This window comes from Gymnodraco acuticeps, unplaced genomic scaffold, assembly GCF_902827175.1.
Source record: "Gymnodraco acuticeps unplaced genomic scaffold, fGymAcu1.1, whole genome shotgun sequence".
NCBI lineage: Eukaryota > Metazoa > Chordata > Actinopteri > Perciformes > Bathydraconidae > Gymnodraco > Gymnodraco acuticeps.
The window spans coordinates 338,765-354,302 of NW_022990852.1; the positions used below are offsets into that span (position 1 = coordinate 338,765).

A 15,538-nucleotide genomic window follows, 5' to 3' on the forward strand; every position below is an offset into this window, starting at 1 on the left:
GCTGGAGCTTTACGGATGAAGCGGGCAGATGTCTCCCCTCCTACCCCCTCTCACCTGTCTCCCGTCATCTCCCGTCATCTCCCCTTCTCACCTGTCTCCCGTCATCTCCCTCGCTCACCTGTCTCCCCTCCTTTCCCACCTGTCTCCCCTCCTTTCCCCTTGCTCACCTGTCTCCCCTCATCTCCCTTGCTCCCCTCATCTCCCCTTGCTCACCTGTCTCCCCTCACATCTCCCCCGTCTCACCTGTCTCCCCTCACCTCCCCCGCTCCCCGCTCCATCCTGTCTCCCCCTCCCCTGTCTCCCCCTCACCTGTCTCCCCTCATCTCCCCCGCTCACCTGTCTCCCCTCATCTCCCCCACTCACCTGTCTCCCCTCATCTCCCCTTGCTCACCTGTCTCCCCTCATCTCCCCTTGCTCACCTGTCTCCCCCGCTCACCTGTCTCCCCTCATCTCCCCCGCTCACCTGTCTCCCCTCATCTCCCCGCTCACCTGTCTCCCCTCATCTCCCCCGCCTCACCTGTCTCCCCCCATTCTCCCCCTTATCTCTCGCTCTCACCTTCTTCCCCTCAGCCTCAGATATGCCAATATCAAAGTGAACACACACGTCCCAATAAATATCATGTACATATAGCAGCTGCTGAATATCACCCTTCATCAGGCCTGAAATCAACAGTCTTATTATTACGTTTGTACAAGGAGTGTAATCAAATGCCGACTCCACTGTGTGTACCCACACTCGCATAGAAACCTAGGACACCACACAAGCATATAGACACCTACACTGGGGTTAACCCCGTCTATAGGGACGTGGCATTGAAAACTGGAGGGTCGAAATCAACAAGTTCAAGTCCAAGAATGGATCAAGTACGGAGAGGAATTTGAAAGGTGTCATTTTGATTCCTGGAAACTACAGAGTTGTCCTTGGAGAGGCACCAGAACCCGGCGTTGTCTATATAATAGCTGCCCACTTTCTATTCATACTACGATGGGTAAATGCAGAGACTGAATCTCGCTGTGTACATGTGACAAGAAGAATTCATACCAATCGTCCGTGTCCGTCCATGGCTGCCAGTTTGGCCCCATTTGGCTGCCTGGACTCCTCACTGAGTGCTAAGTGTCTCGGTACCATTAAGCACCATCTCAATGGCCCGGCATGAGTGCTCTTTGCCGGCACTCTTTATTGTCAGCTCACCCTCCGTTAGTTGCGCTTGTCGAACCTCACATTTCTTGTTGAAGATGAGGGAGAGGGGTGAGGAAGGTGATGGGAAAGTGGAAGGCGAGGGAGGGAGAGATGGCCGAAGAGGAACGTTACAATCAGCTGATGGTGGTTAAATGCTCATCTAGGTTCATTGGCAAGATAACACCAACTTCATTTTTTCCAATTGAACCCATTTAATGAATTCATTTTGCCACATGTTCTCTTTCTCATCCGTGTCTCTTTTGTGTGTAAACGATTTGATAAAGAAGCCATAAAGACTGATTGTGTGAGTTATATTTAACAAATGTAACTCCTGATGTCAGCGTAGAGTCAGGGAGGAGGAGGGAGAGGAGGGTTAGTTAAAAATAGCAGAAGTCTCTCCAGGATGGCAGGTTTTTAATTAACAATAGAGAGCGTCTGATAATCCACAGTTAATCCAGAGGAGAGGAGAGAAGAAGAAGAGAGAAACCATCAGCTGTTTGATGTTTGGACTACAACTCCCTCCTGGCCCTTCCTCTGCTCGCTGCTGAGCCGTTCTGCGCTGTGATATCCATAGCCCAAATGTATTTATTTTGCGAATTTCACTTTGTCTCTGACTAACCGCTGTCTGTTCCCATTAGCGTAAATATGTGCATGCCGCTCCTCTTAAACTGACTGGGATTCTCTTTGTGTGTGGCGTCAGTGGATAGCAGGCTGTTTGTTGAGAAGTAGCCGACTGAAAGGCCCCGATGGCTGCAGGCGTCCGCTTGGAGTCCTGTTTGAAAGGCCTGAGCTGTCGGGGAAACACTGGAGATGTCAGGCCTGCTCGCACTCTCCAAAGCGAGGCTGCTATCTAAGACACTTTGAGCTCAGAGGGAAATGGGGGTGGTATTTCTTCTCTCTTTCTTTCTCCACGGCTGCAAAGACAGTAACAAATATGTTGTTTTTTCATGTACTTATTTGCTGCGACATAATTCAAGGAGATCCTGGCATTCAGTATTTGACACTACTACCATGAGTTAGTTCAAATAAATGAGTTGAGAAAATTCTGTCACGATTATAACAAGCAACAAGACATGAGGAATTCAAGGATCAGAGAAGCTTCTTTACTATTCAATACGAGTATTATAACCTAAGATATTAAGGTATTTCTCACATTTTTGGAAAGTGGTTCAGATGTGGCAATTGTGTTGGAAGCTAAGCTGATATTTCAACCCAAATGCTTGGTGAAAAAGACCTTCGACTGGTCATTCCTCCTAAAGTTGTTGAAAAGATTTAAGTTTGCAATAAAGCAAAGCTTCAACTGTGTCTTTTAAACGCAACAGATCAACATTTTCCAACTCGTTTGTTTTGTGTGCAGTGCTAATTTTAAATGTGTACATTGTGTCAGTAAACCAGCCTATTATTAAAACTATATTCCAAATCAACAATAAACCAACAAAAAACAGTTCTATCATTTTAACTGATATGGCTTTGCTCGTGTGCACGAATGTGTAAATGGATGAAATGGAGCAAACAGTGCAGAATAACATTAGACCACTTGCCCTAAAAATGTAATTGATACTTGACATTATCAGAAAGATGCTGTTTTTAATTAATGTTTTTTGCTCGTTTTTGTTTCAGTAGTTCTGATATGGAGTGGTGAAAAGGGACTAAGCTCTCATTTATTACATGTTGCAGCTGTAGAGTATATATCTGCGGGCTTCACATGACACGTGGTCGACATAAAAGTCACACCAAGACCCTCGGCGCTCGGGGCGGGAGTCACTGTGATCTGTCAGAAGTGATGAAGAGATGTTATAAGAGAAGGTCGAGGAAAAGATGGATGGGGGAAGGGCTGCGTAATGTTTAGTTAAAGGAGGAATATAGGCATCTTTACTCATATTACTGATGATTCTAAATCTCACTAAGGCTCTTTTATGCTACATGTAGGTTCATATCAGTATTTAGTGTCTCTACTTTAAAGAGTCCTCTCCTGCTGATGTTCAGGTGTATATCAGTATGTAGTGTCTCTACTTTAAAGAGTCCTCTCCTGCTGATGTTCAGGTGTATATCAAGTATGTAGTTTGTCTCTACTTTAAAGAGTCCTCTCCTGCTGATGTTCAGGTGTATATCAGTATGTAGTGTCTCTACTTTAAAGAGTCCTCTCCTGCTGATGTTCAGGTGTATATCAGTATGTAGTGTCTCTACTTTAAAGAGTCCTCTCCTGCTGATGTTCAGGTGTATATCAGTATGTAGTGTCTCTACTTTAAAGAGTCCTCTCCTGCTGATGTTCAGGTGTATATCAGTATGTAGTGTCTCTACTTTAAAGAGTCCTCTCCCTGCTGATGTTCAGGTGTATATTCAGTATGTAGTGTATCTACTTAAAGAGTCCTCTCCTGCTGATGTTCAGGTGTATATCAGTATGTAGTGTAATCTACTTTAAAGAGTCCTCTCCTGCTGATGTTCAGGTGTATATCAGTATGTAGTGTCTCTACTTTAAAGAGTCCTCTCCTGCTGATGTTCAGGTGTATATCAGTATGTAGTGTCTCTACTTTAAAGAGTCCTCTCCTGCTGATGTTCAGGTGTATATCAGTATGTAGTGTCTCTACTTTAAAGAGTCCTCTCCTGCTGATGTTCAGGTGTATATCAGTATGTAGTGTCTCTACTTTAAAGAGTCCTCTCCTGCTGATGTTCAGGTGTATATCATCAGTATGTAGTGTCTCTACTTTAAAAGAGTCCTCTCCTGCTGATGTTCAGTTGTAATCAGTATGTAGTGTCTCTACTTTAAAGAGTCCTCTCCTGCTGATGTTCGGTGTATATCAGTATGTAGTGTCTCTACTTAAAGAGTCCTCTCCTGCTGATGTCCAGGTGTATATCAGTATGTAGTGTCTCTACTTTAAAGAGTCCTCTACCTGCTGATGTTCAGGTGTATATCAGTATGTAGTGTCTCTACTTTAAGAGTCCTCTCCTGCTGATGTTCAGGTGTTAGCAGTATGTAGTGTCTCTACTTTAAAGAGTCCTCTCCTGCTGATGTTCAGGTGTATATCAGTATGTAGTGTCTCTACTTTAAAGAGTCCTCTCCTGCTGATGTTCAGGTGTATATCAGTATGTAGTGTCTCTACTTTAAGAGTCCTCTCCTGCTGATGTTCAGGTGTATATCAGTATGTAGTGTCTCTACTTTAAAGAGTCCTCTCCTGCCTGATGTCAGGTGATATCAGTATGTAGTGTCTCTACTTTAAAGAGTGCTCTCCTGCTGATGTTCAGGTGTATATCAGTATGTAGTGTCTCTACTTTAAAGAGTTCTCTCCTGCTGATGTCAGGTGTAGATCAGTAATGTAGTGGTCTCTACTTTAAAGAGTCCTCTCCTGCTGATGTTCAGGTGTATATCAGTATGTAGTGTCTCTACTTTAAAGAGTCCTCTCCTGCTGATGTTCAGAGTGTATATCAGTATGTAGTGTCTCTACTTTAAAGAGTCCTCTCCTGCCTGATGTTCAGGTGTATATCAGTATGTAGTGTCTCTACTTTAAAGAGTCCTCTCCTGCTGATGTTCAGGTGTATATCAGTATGTAGTGTCTCTACTTTAAAGAGTCCTCTCCTGCTGATGTTCAGGTGTATATCAGTATGTAGTGTCTCTACTTTAAAGAGTCCTCTCCTGCTGATGTTCAGGTGTATATCAGTATGTAGTGTCTCTACTTTAAAGAGTCCTCTCCCTGCTGATGTTCAGGTGTATATCAGTATGTAGTGTCTCTACTTTAAAGAGTCCTCTCCTGCTGATGTTCAGGTGTATATCAGTATGTAGTGTCTCTACTTTAAAGAGTCCTCTCCTGCTGATGTTCAGGTGTATATCAGTATGTAGTGTCTCTACTTTAAAGAGTCCTTCTCCTGCTGATGTCAGGTGTATATCAGTATGTAGTGTCTCTACTTTAAAGAGTCCTCTCCTGCTGATGTTCAGGTGTAATCAGTATGTAGTGTCTCTACTTTAAAGAGTCCTCTCCTGCTGATGTTCAGGTGTATATCAGTATGTAGTGTCTCTACTTTAAAGAGTCCTCTCCTGCTGATGTTCAGGTGTATATCAGTATGTAGTGTCTCTACTTTAAAGAGTCCTCTCCTGCTGATGTTCAGGTGTATATCAGTATGTAGTGTCTCTACTTTAAAGAGTCCTCTCCTGCTGATGTTCAGGTGTATATCAGTATGTAGTGTCTCTACTTTAAAGAGGTCTCTCCTGCTGTGTTCAGGTGTATATCAGTATGTAGTGTCGCTACTTTAAAGAGTCCTCTCCTGCTGATGTTCAGTGTATATCAGTATGTAGTGTCTCTACTTTAAAGAGTCTCTCCCTGCTGATGTTCAGGTGTATATATCAGTATGTAGTTTCTCTACTTTAAAGAGTCCTCTCCTGCTGATGTTCAGGTGTATATCAGTATGTAGTGTCTCTACTTTAAAGAGTCCTCTCCTGCTGATGTTCAGGTGTATATCAGTATGTAGTGTCTCTACTTTAAAGAGTCCTCTCCTGCTGATGTTCAGGTGTATATCAGTATGTAGTGGTCTCTACTTTAAAGAGTCCTCTCCTGCTGATGTTCAGGTGTATATCAGTATGTAGTGTCTCTACTTTAAAGAGTCCTCTCCTGCTGATGTTCAGGTGTATATCAGTATGTAGTGGTCTCTACTTTAAAGAGTCCTCTCCTGCTGGTGGTCAGGTGTATATCAGTATGTAGTGTCTCTACTTTAAGAGTCCTCTCCTGCTGATGTTCAGGTGTATATCAGTATGTAGTGTCTCTACTTTAAAGAGTCCTCTCCTGCTGATGTTCAGGTGTATATCAGTATGTAGTGTCTCTACTTTAAAGAGTCCTCTCCTGCTGATGTTCAGGTGTATATCAGTATGTAGTGTCTCTACTTTAAAGAGTCCTCTCCTGCTGATGTTCAGGTTGTATATCAGTATGTAGTGTCTCTACTTTAAAGAGTCCTCTCCTGCTGATGTTCAGGTGTATATCAGTATGTAGTGTCTCTACTTTAAAGAGTCCTCTCCTGCTGATGTTCAGGTGTATATCAGTATGTAGTGTCTCTACTTTAAAGAGTCCTCTCCTGCTGATGTTCAGGTGTATATCAGTATGTCAGTGTCTCTACTTTAAGAGTCCTCTCCTGCTGATGTTCAGGTGTATATCAGTATGTAGCTGTCTCTACTTTAAAGAGTCCTCTCCTGCTGATGTTCAGGTGTATATCAGTATGTAGTGTCTCTACTTTAAAGAGTCCTCTCCTGCTGATGTTCAGGGTATATCAGTATGTAGTGTCTCTACTTTAAAGAGTCCTCTCCTGCTGATGTTCAGGTGTATATCAGTATGTAGTGTCTCTACTTTAAAGAGTCCTCTCCTGCTGATGTTCAGGTGTATATCAGTATGTAGTGTCTCTACTTTAAAGAGTCCTCTCCTGCTGATGTTCAGGTGTATATCAGTATGTAGTGTCTCTACTTTAAAGAGTCCTCTCCTGCTGATGTTCAGGTGTATATCAGTATGTAGTGTCTCTACTTAAAGAGTCCTCTCCTGCTGATGTTCAGGTGTATATCAGTATGTAGTGTCTCTACTTTAAAGAGTCCTCTCCTGCTGATGTTCAGGTGTATATCAGTATGTAGTGTCTCTACTTAAAGAGTCCTCTCCTGCTGATGTTCAGTGTATATCAGTATGTAGTGTCTCTACTTTAAAGAGTCCTCTCCTGATGATGTTCAGGTGTATATCAGTATGTAGTGTCTCTTCTTTAAAGAGTCCTCTCCTGCTGATGTTCAGGTGTATATCAGTATGTAGTGTCTCTACATGTCTCCATGCTTTAATGTTCACAAAGCTCTTTATTTTTCTCATACTGCCTGTGCTGCAGCACCACTTTTCACCCTCTGTCTGAAACCAGAGCCCAGTCTGCTCTGATTGGTTAGCTGGCCGCTTCTGTTGTGATTGGTCAACCGCTTAGAGATGTCCCACCCCTTAGCCTATCACGTACAATGTGAGCTTTAGCCAATAGAGTGTTACATAGCAATGAAAATGAAACTCCCTATGGGGGAAATAACAGGGATTTTAGCCTTTGCAGACCATTTACATGCATTAAAACAAATATATAACACATTACAGGAAAGGGAAACTCTTAAAAAAGCATAATAGGGCCAACCAATTCCAAAAACATCAGACAAGGCACCACATATGGAAAGGGGAGAATTATGAATGATTGTGAAATATGGCGTCATGTTCATTTCACAGAGTGTTTGTCCTCTCTGATAATGAGGGGTGTGTCCGTCTCCCTTAGTCTACAGAGTACGGCTGATGAGTTAAAAGGATGTGTTCTTGCTGTCAGTGAGCAAATTGAACCAGCAGCTAATTGAAGGGAGAAACAGATTCTAAAAGCTTTTCCTTCCCTCTTTGTTGTTGCAGGACAGAGTCTGGGCTACGGCTTTGTCAACTACATCGATCCAAAGGACGCAGAGAAAGCCATCAACACGTTAAATGGACTCAGACTTCAGACCAAAACGATCAAGGTAACCAACACCATGTGCAGCTTCACAAGTCTCATTAGAACTTACCACTGAGAAGCATTGACATGACTTCTATATAATCATTGATAAAATCATCTAAGACGGCTTTCTTTTCCCCCTCAAAGACTTGTTAGATAAGGACGCTGTTAGTAAAGGAGCTAAAGGGCAACATTGGATCATCAAAGAGACACGTTTAAAAACATGTGGCGGATATGCTTATTAGTTTCTAAATGTCAAAATGTAAAAGGTGACATTTTAATCAGACTCATCAGAATTATTATTAAAAAGGTTTCTGGGTTTATTGGATTTTGTGACAATTGCTCTATTTTAGAATTACATTTAATTAAAGAAAGTAAAATAATTAAGTTAAACTATAAGAATATGCAATAAAAGATCAAATATGTATACAAATATAAGATAAAGTAAATTATGGATTAAATACAATTAAAATATGTATATAAATAGCGGATACAAGCGGCCGAGATGGGTTTTCTCCACAGGGTGGCTGGTGTCTCCCTTAGGGATAAGGTGAGAAGTTCGGTCATCAGGGAGGGACTCGGAGTTGAGCCGCTCCTCCTTCGCGTCGAAAGGAGCCGGTTGAGGTGGTTCGGGCACCTAGTTAGGATGCCACCTGGGCGCCTCCCTAGGGAGGTGTTCCAGGCACGTCCAGCTGGGAAGAGACCAAGGGGTAGACCTAGGACCAGGTGGAGGGATTATATCTCTTCGCTGGCCTGGGAGCGCCTTGGGATCCCCCAGTCAGAGCTGGTTGATGAGGGGAGAGGAACGTTTGGGGCTCTCTGCTGGAACTGCTACCCCCGAGACCCGACCACGGATAAGCGGGAGAAGATGGATGGATGGATATAAATAGCATGACTGTCCCTCCTTCAAATATGTTTAATTTAACATTTAAATTCAAAGCAGTTGTTTTTGACTAACGCAGCGTCCACACGGCGGCGTGCGTTGAAGCTTGCCGGCGGCGTGTCTGAAGCTCGACCAACAACCAATCACATGAATCTCCCGCCCCGGACACACAAGCACGCGGTTTGATTGGCTAGAGCTTGCACTGGCATATGATTTGATTGGCTGACGCTTCCGTCGAAGCATCAAAAGTTGAACATTGCTCAACTTTTGAAGCGAGCAAAGCGAAGCTCCCACAATGCAGTTCGGCAAAGCGTGACGTCACCCCATTCAAAGTGAATGGGCAGAAGCGTTGAAGCTTCAACGGGCCGTCAAACCTCTCGCCACCTGAACAGTTTCTTCCCCTCATCAACGAGGCCCGGGCCCCCCACTGACACTGACTTGTATCCATCCCATAATAACATGATGCACTACATTAATGAACATCGTGTTCTTTTTTAAATGTAAATCCTGCACATTTTGCACATTACTTCTCCACTGTATTAAATAAGCACAGCTCTCCGCTTTAAATACAGGATATGTCAAATGTAAATATTGTTATAGTCTTTTCTAAGTAGCTGTCATAACAGTCTTACTTTGACATTATCTTCTCTTGCTACGTATTCTCCTTTCTGTGTATTTGTATGCGCCACATACACCAAAGCTAATTCCTCGTATGCGTATCAGAATCTGAGTTAAACGTATTTACCATCAACAGATCAGTCTTAATGCTTCTCGTGTTTTATCCTCTCTCATATCCTCCACTATCGTCCTTTCTCCGCCTGCCAATATGTTGTTGTGTTTAAACTGGGCAGTAATCTGTTGCTCTGTGGTAATCCCTGGCTTCTCGCTTTCTCTCATCTAATCTAATCTAATAGGATAGGATTACCCTGTAGTTGTTAATCCCGCTTTACACCAGACCTTGTGCGCTGCCTGGCCATCGCTCAGCACATCCACGCTCATGTACTGCACAGAAAGTGTTTTTGCACGAGTTGTGTTACTAAATACTAAGTGAGGTTGTTTGAGATGGTCGTTTGATGAGGATGTGTCACTGTATTTGTGTGTGTTGTCCATATGCAACCCTACAGTTACAAGTGTGACTTAAACACTGGATTGCTCACATCGCAATACATGCATTTTCCTCTTAAAGGCACCTTTAATGTGGAAATCCAATCAGTGTTAACGGTAAATGTAGTCTATTAGAGAAATACACCCCTTGTTCAATCGTGCTATATTAACCTAAAAGCTGAGTGTGCAGCTTTCAAATGTCTTCTTCCTGCTCTTGCATTTGATTTAAACCATTATTGCCTCCAGGGGTATTTTTCTTTGAACGAACAGCATAGAAGAATATCAAAGCAAGATCAACAACCGTACATGACAGCATAATAATATGTCACAAGCATCGGCATCTGACGTGACATAATGTGATATGAGGAGGAACTACAGGTCGTTTCAGATTGGATTTCTGTCTCTTCGTAGCCAGGGGATTCAGACGCCGCTCAGAAACAGAGCTGCCTTCCTCTTTTTGTCCTTGTTGCAAACTAGCTAGGATTGCAGTGTGTGGTATGGATAAGAAGTCATGTTGTTATTGAACAAATTACAAAGGTAATAACTTAATAAACTCACAGTGGAAGAATCTGGTAGAGGAATGTATGGAATGGAAAAATGAACTATGAGAATTAGAAATCAAATCCATATTTGTCATGGAAGATGAGAGAATGGGTGTGAGAACACAAAGCACTACTAATGACCCTATGGTCAAATGTGACCATTCATATGTGATAACTTTATCCTACAATATAAGTTATTGTTTCCTCTTTTTCTTATTTGTGGATTGTTATTTAGGTATTTAAATATTAACTGCATCTCATATAGTTGTGTTTTCCATATAGCCAAATAATGTCTTAAAGGGGACCTATCATGCAAAATGCACCTTTTGATGTATTTTATACATAGACATGTGTCCCGGTGTGTCGGGGAACTCACGCAGCGTCAGAAAATAAAACCCTCTCTCTTTTCCTCCGTACCCAAATCTCTAAAAACGGGGAACAACGGAGCTGATCCAGATTTGCGTCCGATATGACGTAATATCTGAAATGTGGACCCACGGCCCAATCAGAAACGTTGCTATCAGAAACAATGCCCGACTGTTTTGGATGTAATATGGTCGGTGTTTACATTAGCATCGCTAACACTCAGAGCTAACCTGTACTGGAGAGCATGTGTGTGAAGAAGCAGGAAGTAAAAAGGAACTCACCTTGTGGTATAACCGGCAAGAGAGAAAGCCTTTGAGCTCCAAACTGTTTCAGAGAGAATCCTTGATAATCCATGATATGGCGTTTCATCACGGCAGCATTTAGTTTAGACAGTAGCTGCCGGGTCCCGCATGAGCTCAGACCCTCTTAAAGCTTTATACCCCAAATCAGCACTTTTGAAACAGGAAGTGAAATAGAGGGATATGAGGCGTGGCTAGAATGGGTGATCTGTTTGGTATTTTGAGCAAAACACTTCATAGACATGTTTTTTATATATATCTGAGAGCTATGCTATTGTCTAAAAATAGCATGATAGGTGACCTTTAAAATGCAAAAGTAAAAAAAGATGTTTGAATAATGAGAAATTCTGAGATTAAAGTCAGAATTGTTACATTTTTCTTAGACTTCCAAAAAAAAGTCATAATTCCAAATAAATATAAATACATTTTTTTTTTTTTTAATACCGACTTTTATCACAGAATTATAAAAACAAACATTTATTCAGATATAAAAACAAAAATTGGCCCCAATCTTTTCTAATAACCTTACTTGGATATTCCAACGAGAGGAGGGACCAAGACGTTGGCTCTTTATTTTTTGGAAGAGTGACACATCTCTGCAGGAGAACTAAACCATCTGGCTCAATATAGACACACTGAAGATATTCATTTCTTCACATGACACAAATAATAATAATAATACATTTATTTTGGGGGGCGCCTTTCATAACACCTTACAGGGCAAAGGGGCAATATAGGGAACAATTGAAACAGTGGATTTAGTGAAGTATCAGCCGGGGTAAGACAAGACAAACAACAGGAATGGACTATAGAAGGACACAAAAGGACACAGGGTACAGTTTATAAAGAAAATGCCAGTTTGAACAGGTGGGTTTTGAATGTTGTTATGGAATCAGACATCGGACATCTTCATAAAATGTGGTTTGATTCTCACTTCATAGTATCAGCAAAACAATTCAAATGAAGTCAGCCAATATGATAAATTAAAGTAAAATAAGTGTTTTTTTATATATAAAGACTAGAACAAGTTATTCTTTAGCAAAAGGTCATTTACGTAGCATGGGTCTTAGAGTGCAGCAGTATGAGTTTTCCTCCGCCACACTCTCACGACACAAGAGGTTGCCTCAAGTTGTTCTGGAGATAAAGGCGGTCTCCGTAATGACAGACGACAACTCTGCATCTCTGTCTGCCGCTATCGCTCCTTCACACTTCAGCTCCTCTCTCCCACTACTCTCCTTCCTTTGCTCTCTGTCTTTAAATACCCGAAAGGTTTACAAGGTAAATTAAAAAAGGCAGCACGGTAATTCTAAAATTAAGTTTGCCGCTCTTTCATGTCACACCCTTCCCACTCTCTGCACTTGTGAGGAAGCGCTTGGCCCAATGATTTAAACGCTCGGGGCGATGTGTGTCTCTGTCTTTGAGTCGGTTTCCCTGCACCACGACACCTCAGATTGTGTCAGCGATGGCTGCTTTCCTTCTGAGGTGTGAGGGAAAGCAGAATGCCAAAGGTGAGAAGAGCTCACTGTGACATGCATGCACATAATCTCACACACTTCTTCCAACTTTCCCACACTCCAGTTCAGACAACACAATGACTTGTACACAATACCGCTCACAGCTTGAGGAGGTGTTGATGGATTAGACATCTGGATTTGGCCGACAAGGAGAGAAAATGAGGGAGAAGAAAAGAGAGACAGAATCTGGAAGAGACAGAAAGGGTTAGCGAGGCAGCGTGCAGGAAGGAAGCAGAAGGAAAAAGATCCATGCGGCGACAGAGGAGGCCAAAGAGGAGACGTGTGAAAGAAAGCAGGGAAAGCCAGCTGTTCCCAAACTCCCACCCTTAAGAGTTGAGCAGGATCTCCATGCCGTTGCTCAAGGATATGGCTGCAGATCCACCATATTTGCCTGACTTTAACCTTATTTGAAGGCTTATGTCTCCACATGTCAGAGGTAATGAAGGTACAGCGAGGGAAAGCTGCTCCAGTCAGCAGCAGTGGTAATGGGATTTGAGCTACTTTCGTTCGAGCAAAATCGTGTCTACGCATGAGGATGTTTGGGGACAGCGGTTGACAAGTGAAGCTTCACTAGAACAGAGCTACTGCTGCTGGAAGACACACGGCACAGGAGCACCAGTTATTCACCATTTGCTGCATTATAGTAGTCTCTGTAGGAAAATGTAAATGACTAGGAAAAGGCGCAGAAAGCTTTATGTATGCATGTTTATCCACATGTGCACAGGGGATAAGTGTTTCTGTAAGTGTGTGGAAATGAGGAGGCGGAGCAGTGACAGTGAGGGAAATTGTGTCGTTTAGTTTCCGTGAGTGTTGCAATGGCAAGACTGATATGGATGTAATATGCATGTGTGTATGTTTTCATATGCTTTCAGAGCATGTAGTAGGGCTGCTCGAGTATGGCAACAATCATAATCTCGATTATTTGGGTCAATAATTGTAATTGCGAATATTTTTATTTTTATTTTGATATACTTTATTAATCCCCGTGGGGAAATTGATAATCTGCATTTGACCCATCCTAGTGTTAGGAGCAGTGTGCTGCCATTTTGAACGGCGCCCGGGGAGCAGTGTAGGGAACGGTGCCTTTCTCAGGAACACCTCGGTAGCACTTGGTCTTGAACTGGTGACCTTCCAGTTGCCAAGCCAAGTCCCTATCGACTTCGCCACCATCGCCCCATAAAATGCGATTATTCATTGACTTTGAAAACATCTATTTATTGGAGAGAAAAAAATTTGAACAGTATGTTTTTAACAGTTGATTACTTTAAGAATAACTCAACTGAAAACCCCAAAAAAAAAAATATTTAAAAAAAAAAGAAAAGTAATAATAAAAAAATAATCGTTTTATTTCGATTACGTTGTTTTCGTAATCGTCGCAAGCCATAATCGTAATCGCGATTAATTAATTAATTGAGCAGCCCTAGCATGTAGTATGTTAAAAAAGGGGTTACAGTGGCAAGCGATTTACTCAGAGTATTATTTGTTAGAAATGGAGGGCAGTTGCTCTGAGTGCATTTCAAAGGCTTTACTCTGCTTAATAAAACTAAACTGTGAAATTCAGGATCTGCACGACTGAATGGCTCTTTATGAAAATCTAAAAGGCTTTTGGTTATTTGCTAATAGGCTCATTGCTAAAAGGTTTAATTAAACTAAATAGCTTACTGAATTTGCAAACACACCATATTAACTCTTACCTGTTTTTATTTATCCACATTTGACTCGGTATCGCAGAACCGAAAAGGATGAAGGAAGCGACTTCAAACTCTATTTCTGTTCCCCTGGCTATCTGAGCTGTCCTTTCAAAGTAAAACACTTGCTGTTTTCACTCAACGGAACCAAGTTTCCTCTGCCTCCGACTGGCAAACGGATCAAGTGTCATCGCTCCAGTGTTCTGAGCAGCTAAATATTTTCCTGACAACAGTAATCCCCACTGTGAAGTGTGCTAAGAAAAGTCCTGTTCCCTCCCTGTAGATACAATGACCTGCACGCCATCGGAAAGCTGGCGAAAGTACACGCATCCTTTACTCAAGTAGAAGTACACGCATCCTTTACTCAAGTAGAAGTACACACATCCTTTACTCAAGTAGAAGTACAGATACTCGTGTTTAAAAGTACTCTGGTGAAAGTACTGACTAAACTTCTTTACTCAAGTGAAAGTAAAGAGGCTTTGAAATGTACTTCAGTAAAAAGTACCCATAACTAGCAGCTGTTTTAAGAGTACCTGACCTCCCTTTATATTAATAGAACAATAATGTCATTGTTAGCTAATGAATGTTTCCATGCTGAACAACGGCAAACATGACAACGTTTCCATTGGTCCCTCTTCTTTAGAGAAGACCAGGAGGAAATGATGGATACACGGATCGTGTTCAAATTCAATAGGCACGTAATGACTCTAAAGAATAATGATCACGCATCAAACACACATTCAGACTAAAGGAACCAGCTGTTTGGAAAAATGAGAGAAGTAGAAAGTAACAAGTATTTGAGTTCAACATGTAGAAGTATGAAGTACAGGTATTTGTGTTCAAAATGTAGGAAGTAGAAAGTACAGGTATTTGAGTTCAACATGTAAGAAGTAGAAAGTACAGGTATTTGAGTTCAACATGTAAGAAGTAGAAAGTACAGGTATTTGAGTTCAACATGTAAGAAGTAGAAAAAAAAAAAAAGTTACAGGTATTTGTGTTTCAACATGTAGAAGTAGAAAGTACAGGTATTTGAGTTCAACATGTAAGAAGTAGAAAGTACAGGTATTTGGTTCAACATGTAAGAAGTAGAAAGTACAGGTATTTGAGTTCAACATGTTGAGAAGTAGAAAGTACAGGTATTTGAGTCAACATGTAAGAAGTAGAAAGTACAGGTATTTGAGTTCAACATGTAAGAAGTAGAAAGTTCGGTATTTGAGTTCAACATGTAAGAAGTAGAAAGTACAGGTATTTGTGTTCAACATGTAAGAAGTAGAAAGTACAGGTATTTGTGTTCAACATGTAAGAAGTAGAAAGTACAGGTATTTGAGTTCAACATGTAAGAAGTAGAAAGTACAGGTATTTGTGTTCAACATGTAATGAAGTAGAAAGTAACAGGTATTTGAGTCACCATTGTAAGAAGTAGAAAGTACAGGTATTTGTGTTCAACATGTAAGAAGTAGAAAGTACAGGTATTTGAGTTCAACATGTGAGAAGTAG

At 41.6% G+C, this 15,538-nt stretch overlaps 1 protein-coding gene across 1 annotated transcript in view; it reads left to right on the forward strand.

Moving 5' to 3' along the window:
- The window catches only part of LOC117557357 (ELAV-like protein 4), a gene marked incomplete at its 3' end in the record, with an annotated part of 52,135 nt that extends 44,465 nt beyond the window's left edge, over window positions 1–7,670 (forward strand). The window contains 1 exon segment of the mRNA XM_034233164.1: window positions 7,567–7,670. Coding sequence (XP_034089055.1) covers window positions 7,567–7,670 — 104 coding nt within the window.
- Between the last annotated feature and the right edge of the window lie 7,868 nt (window positions 7,671–15,538).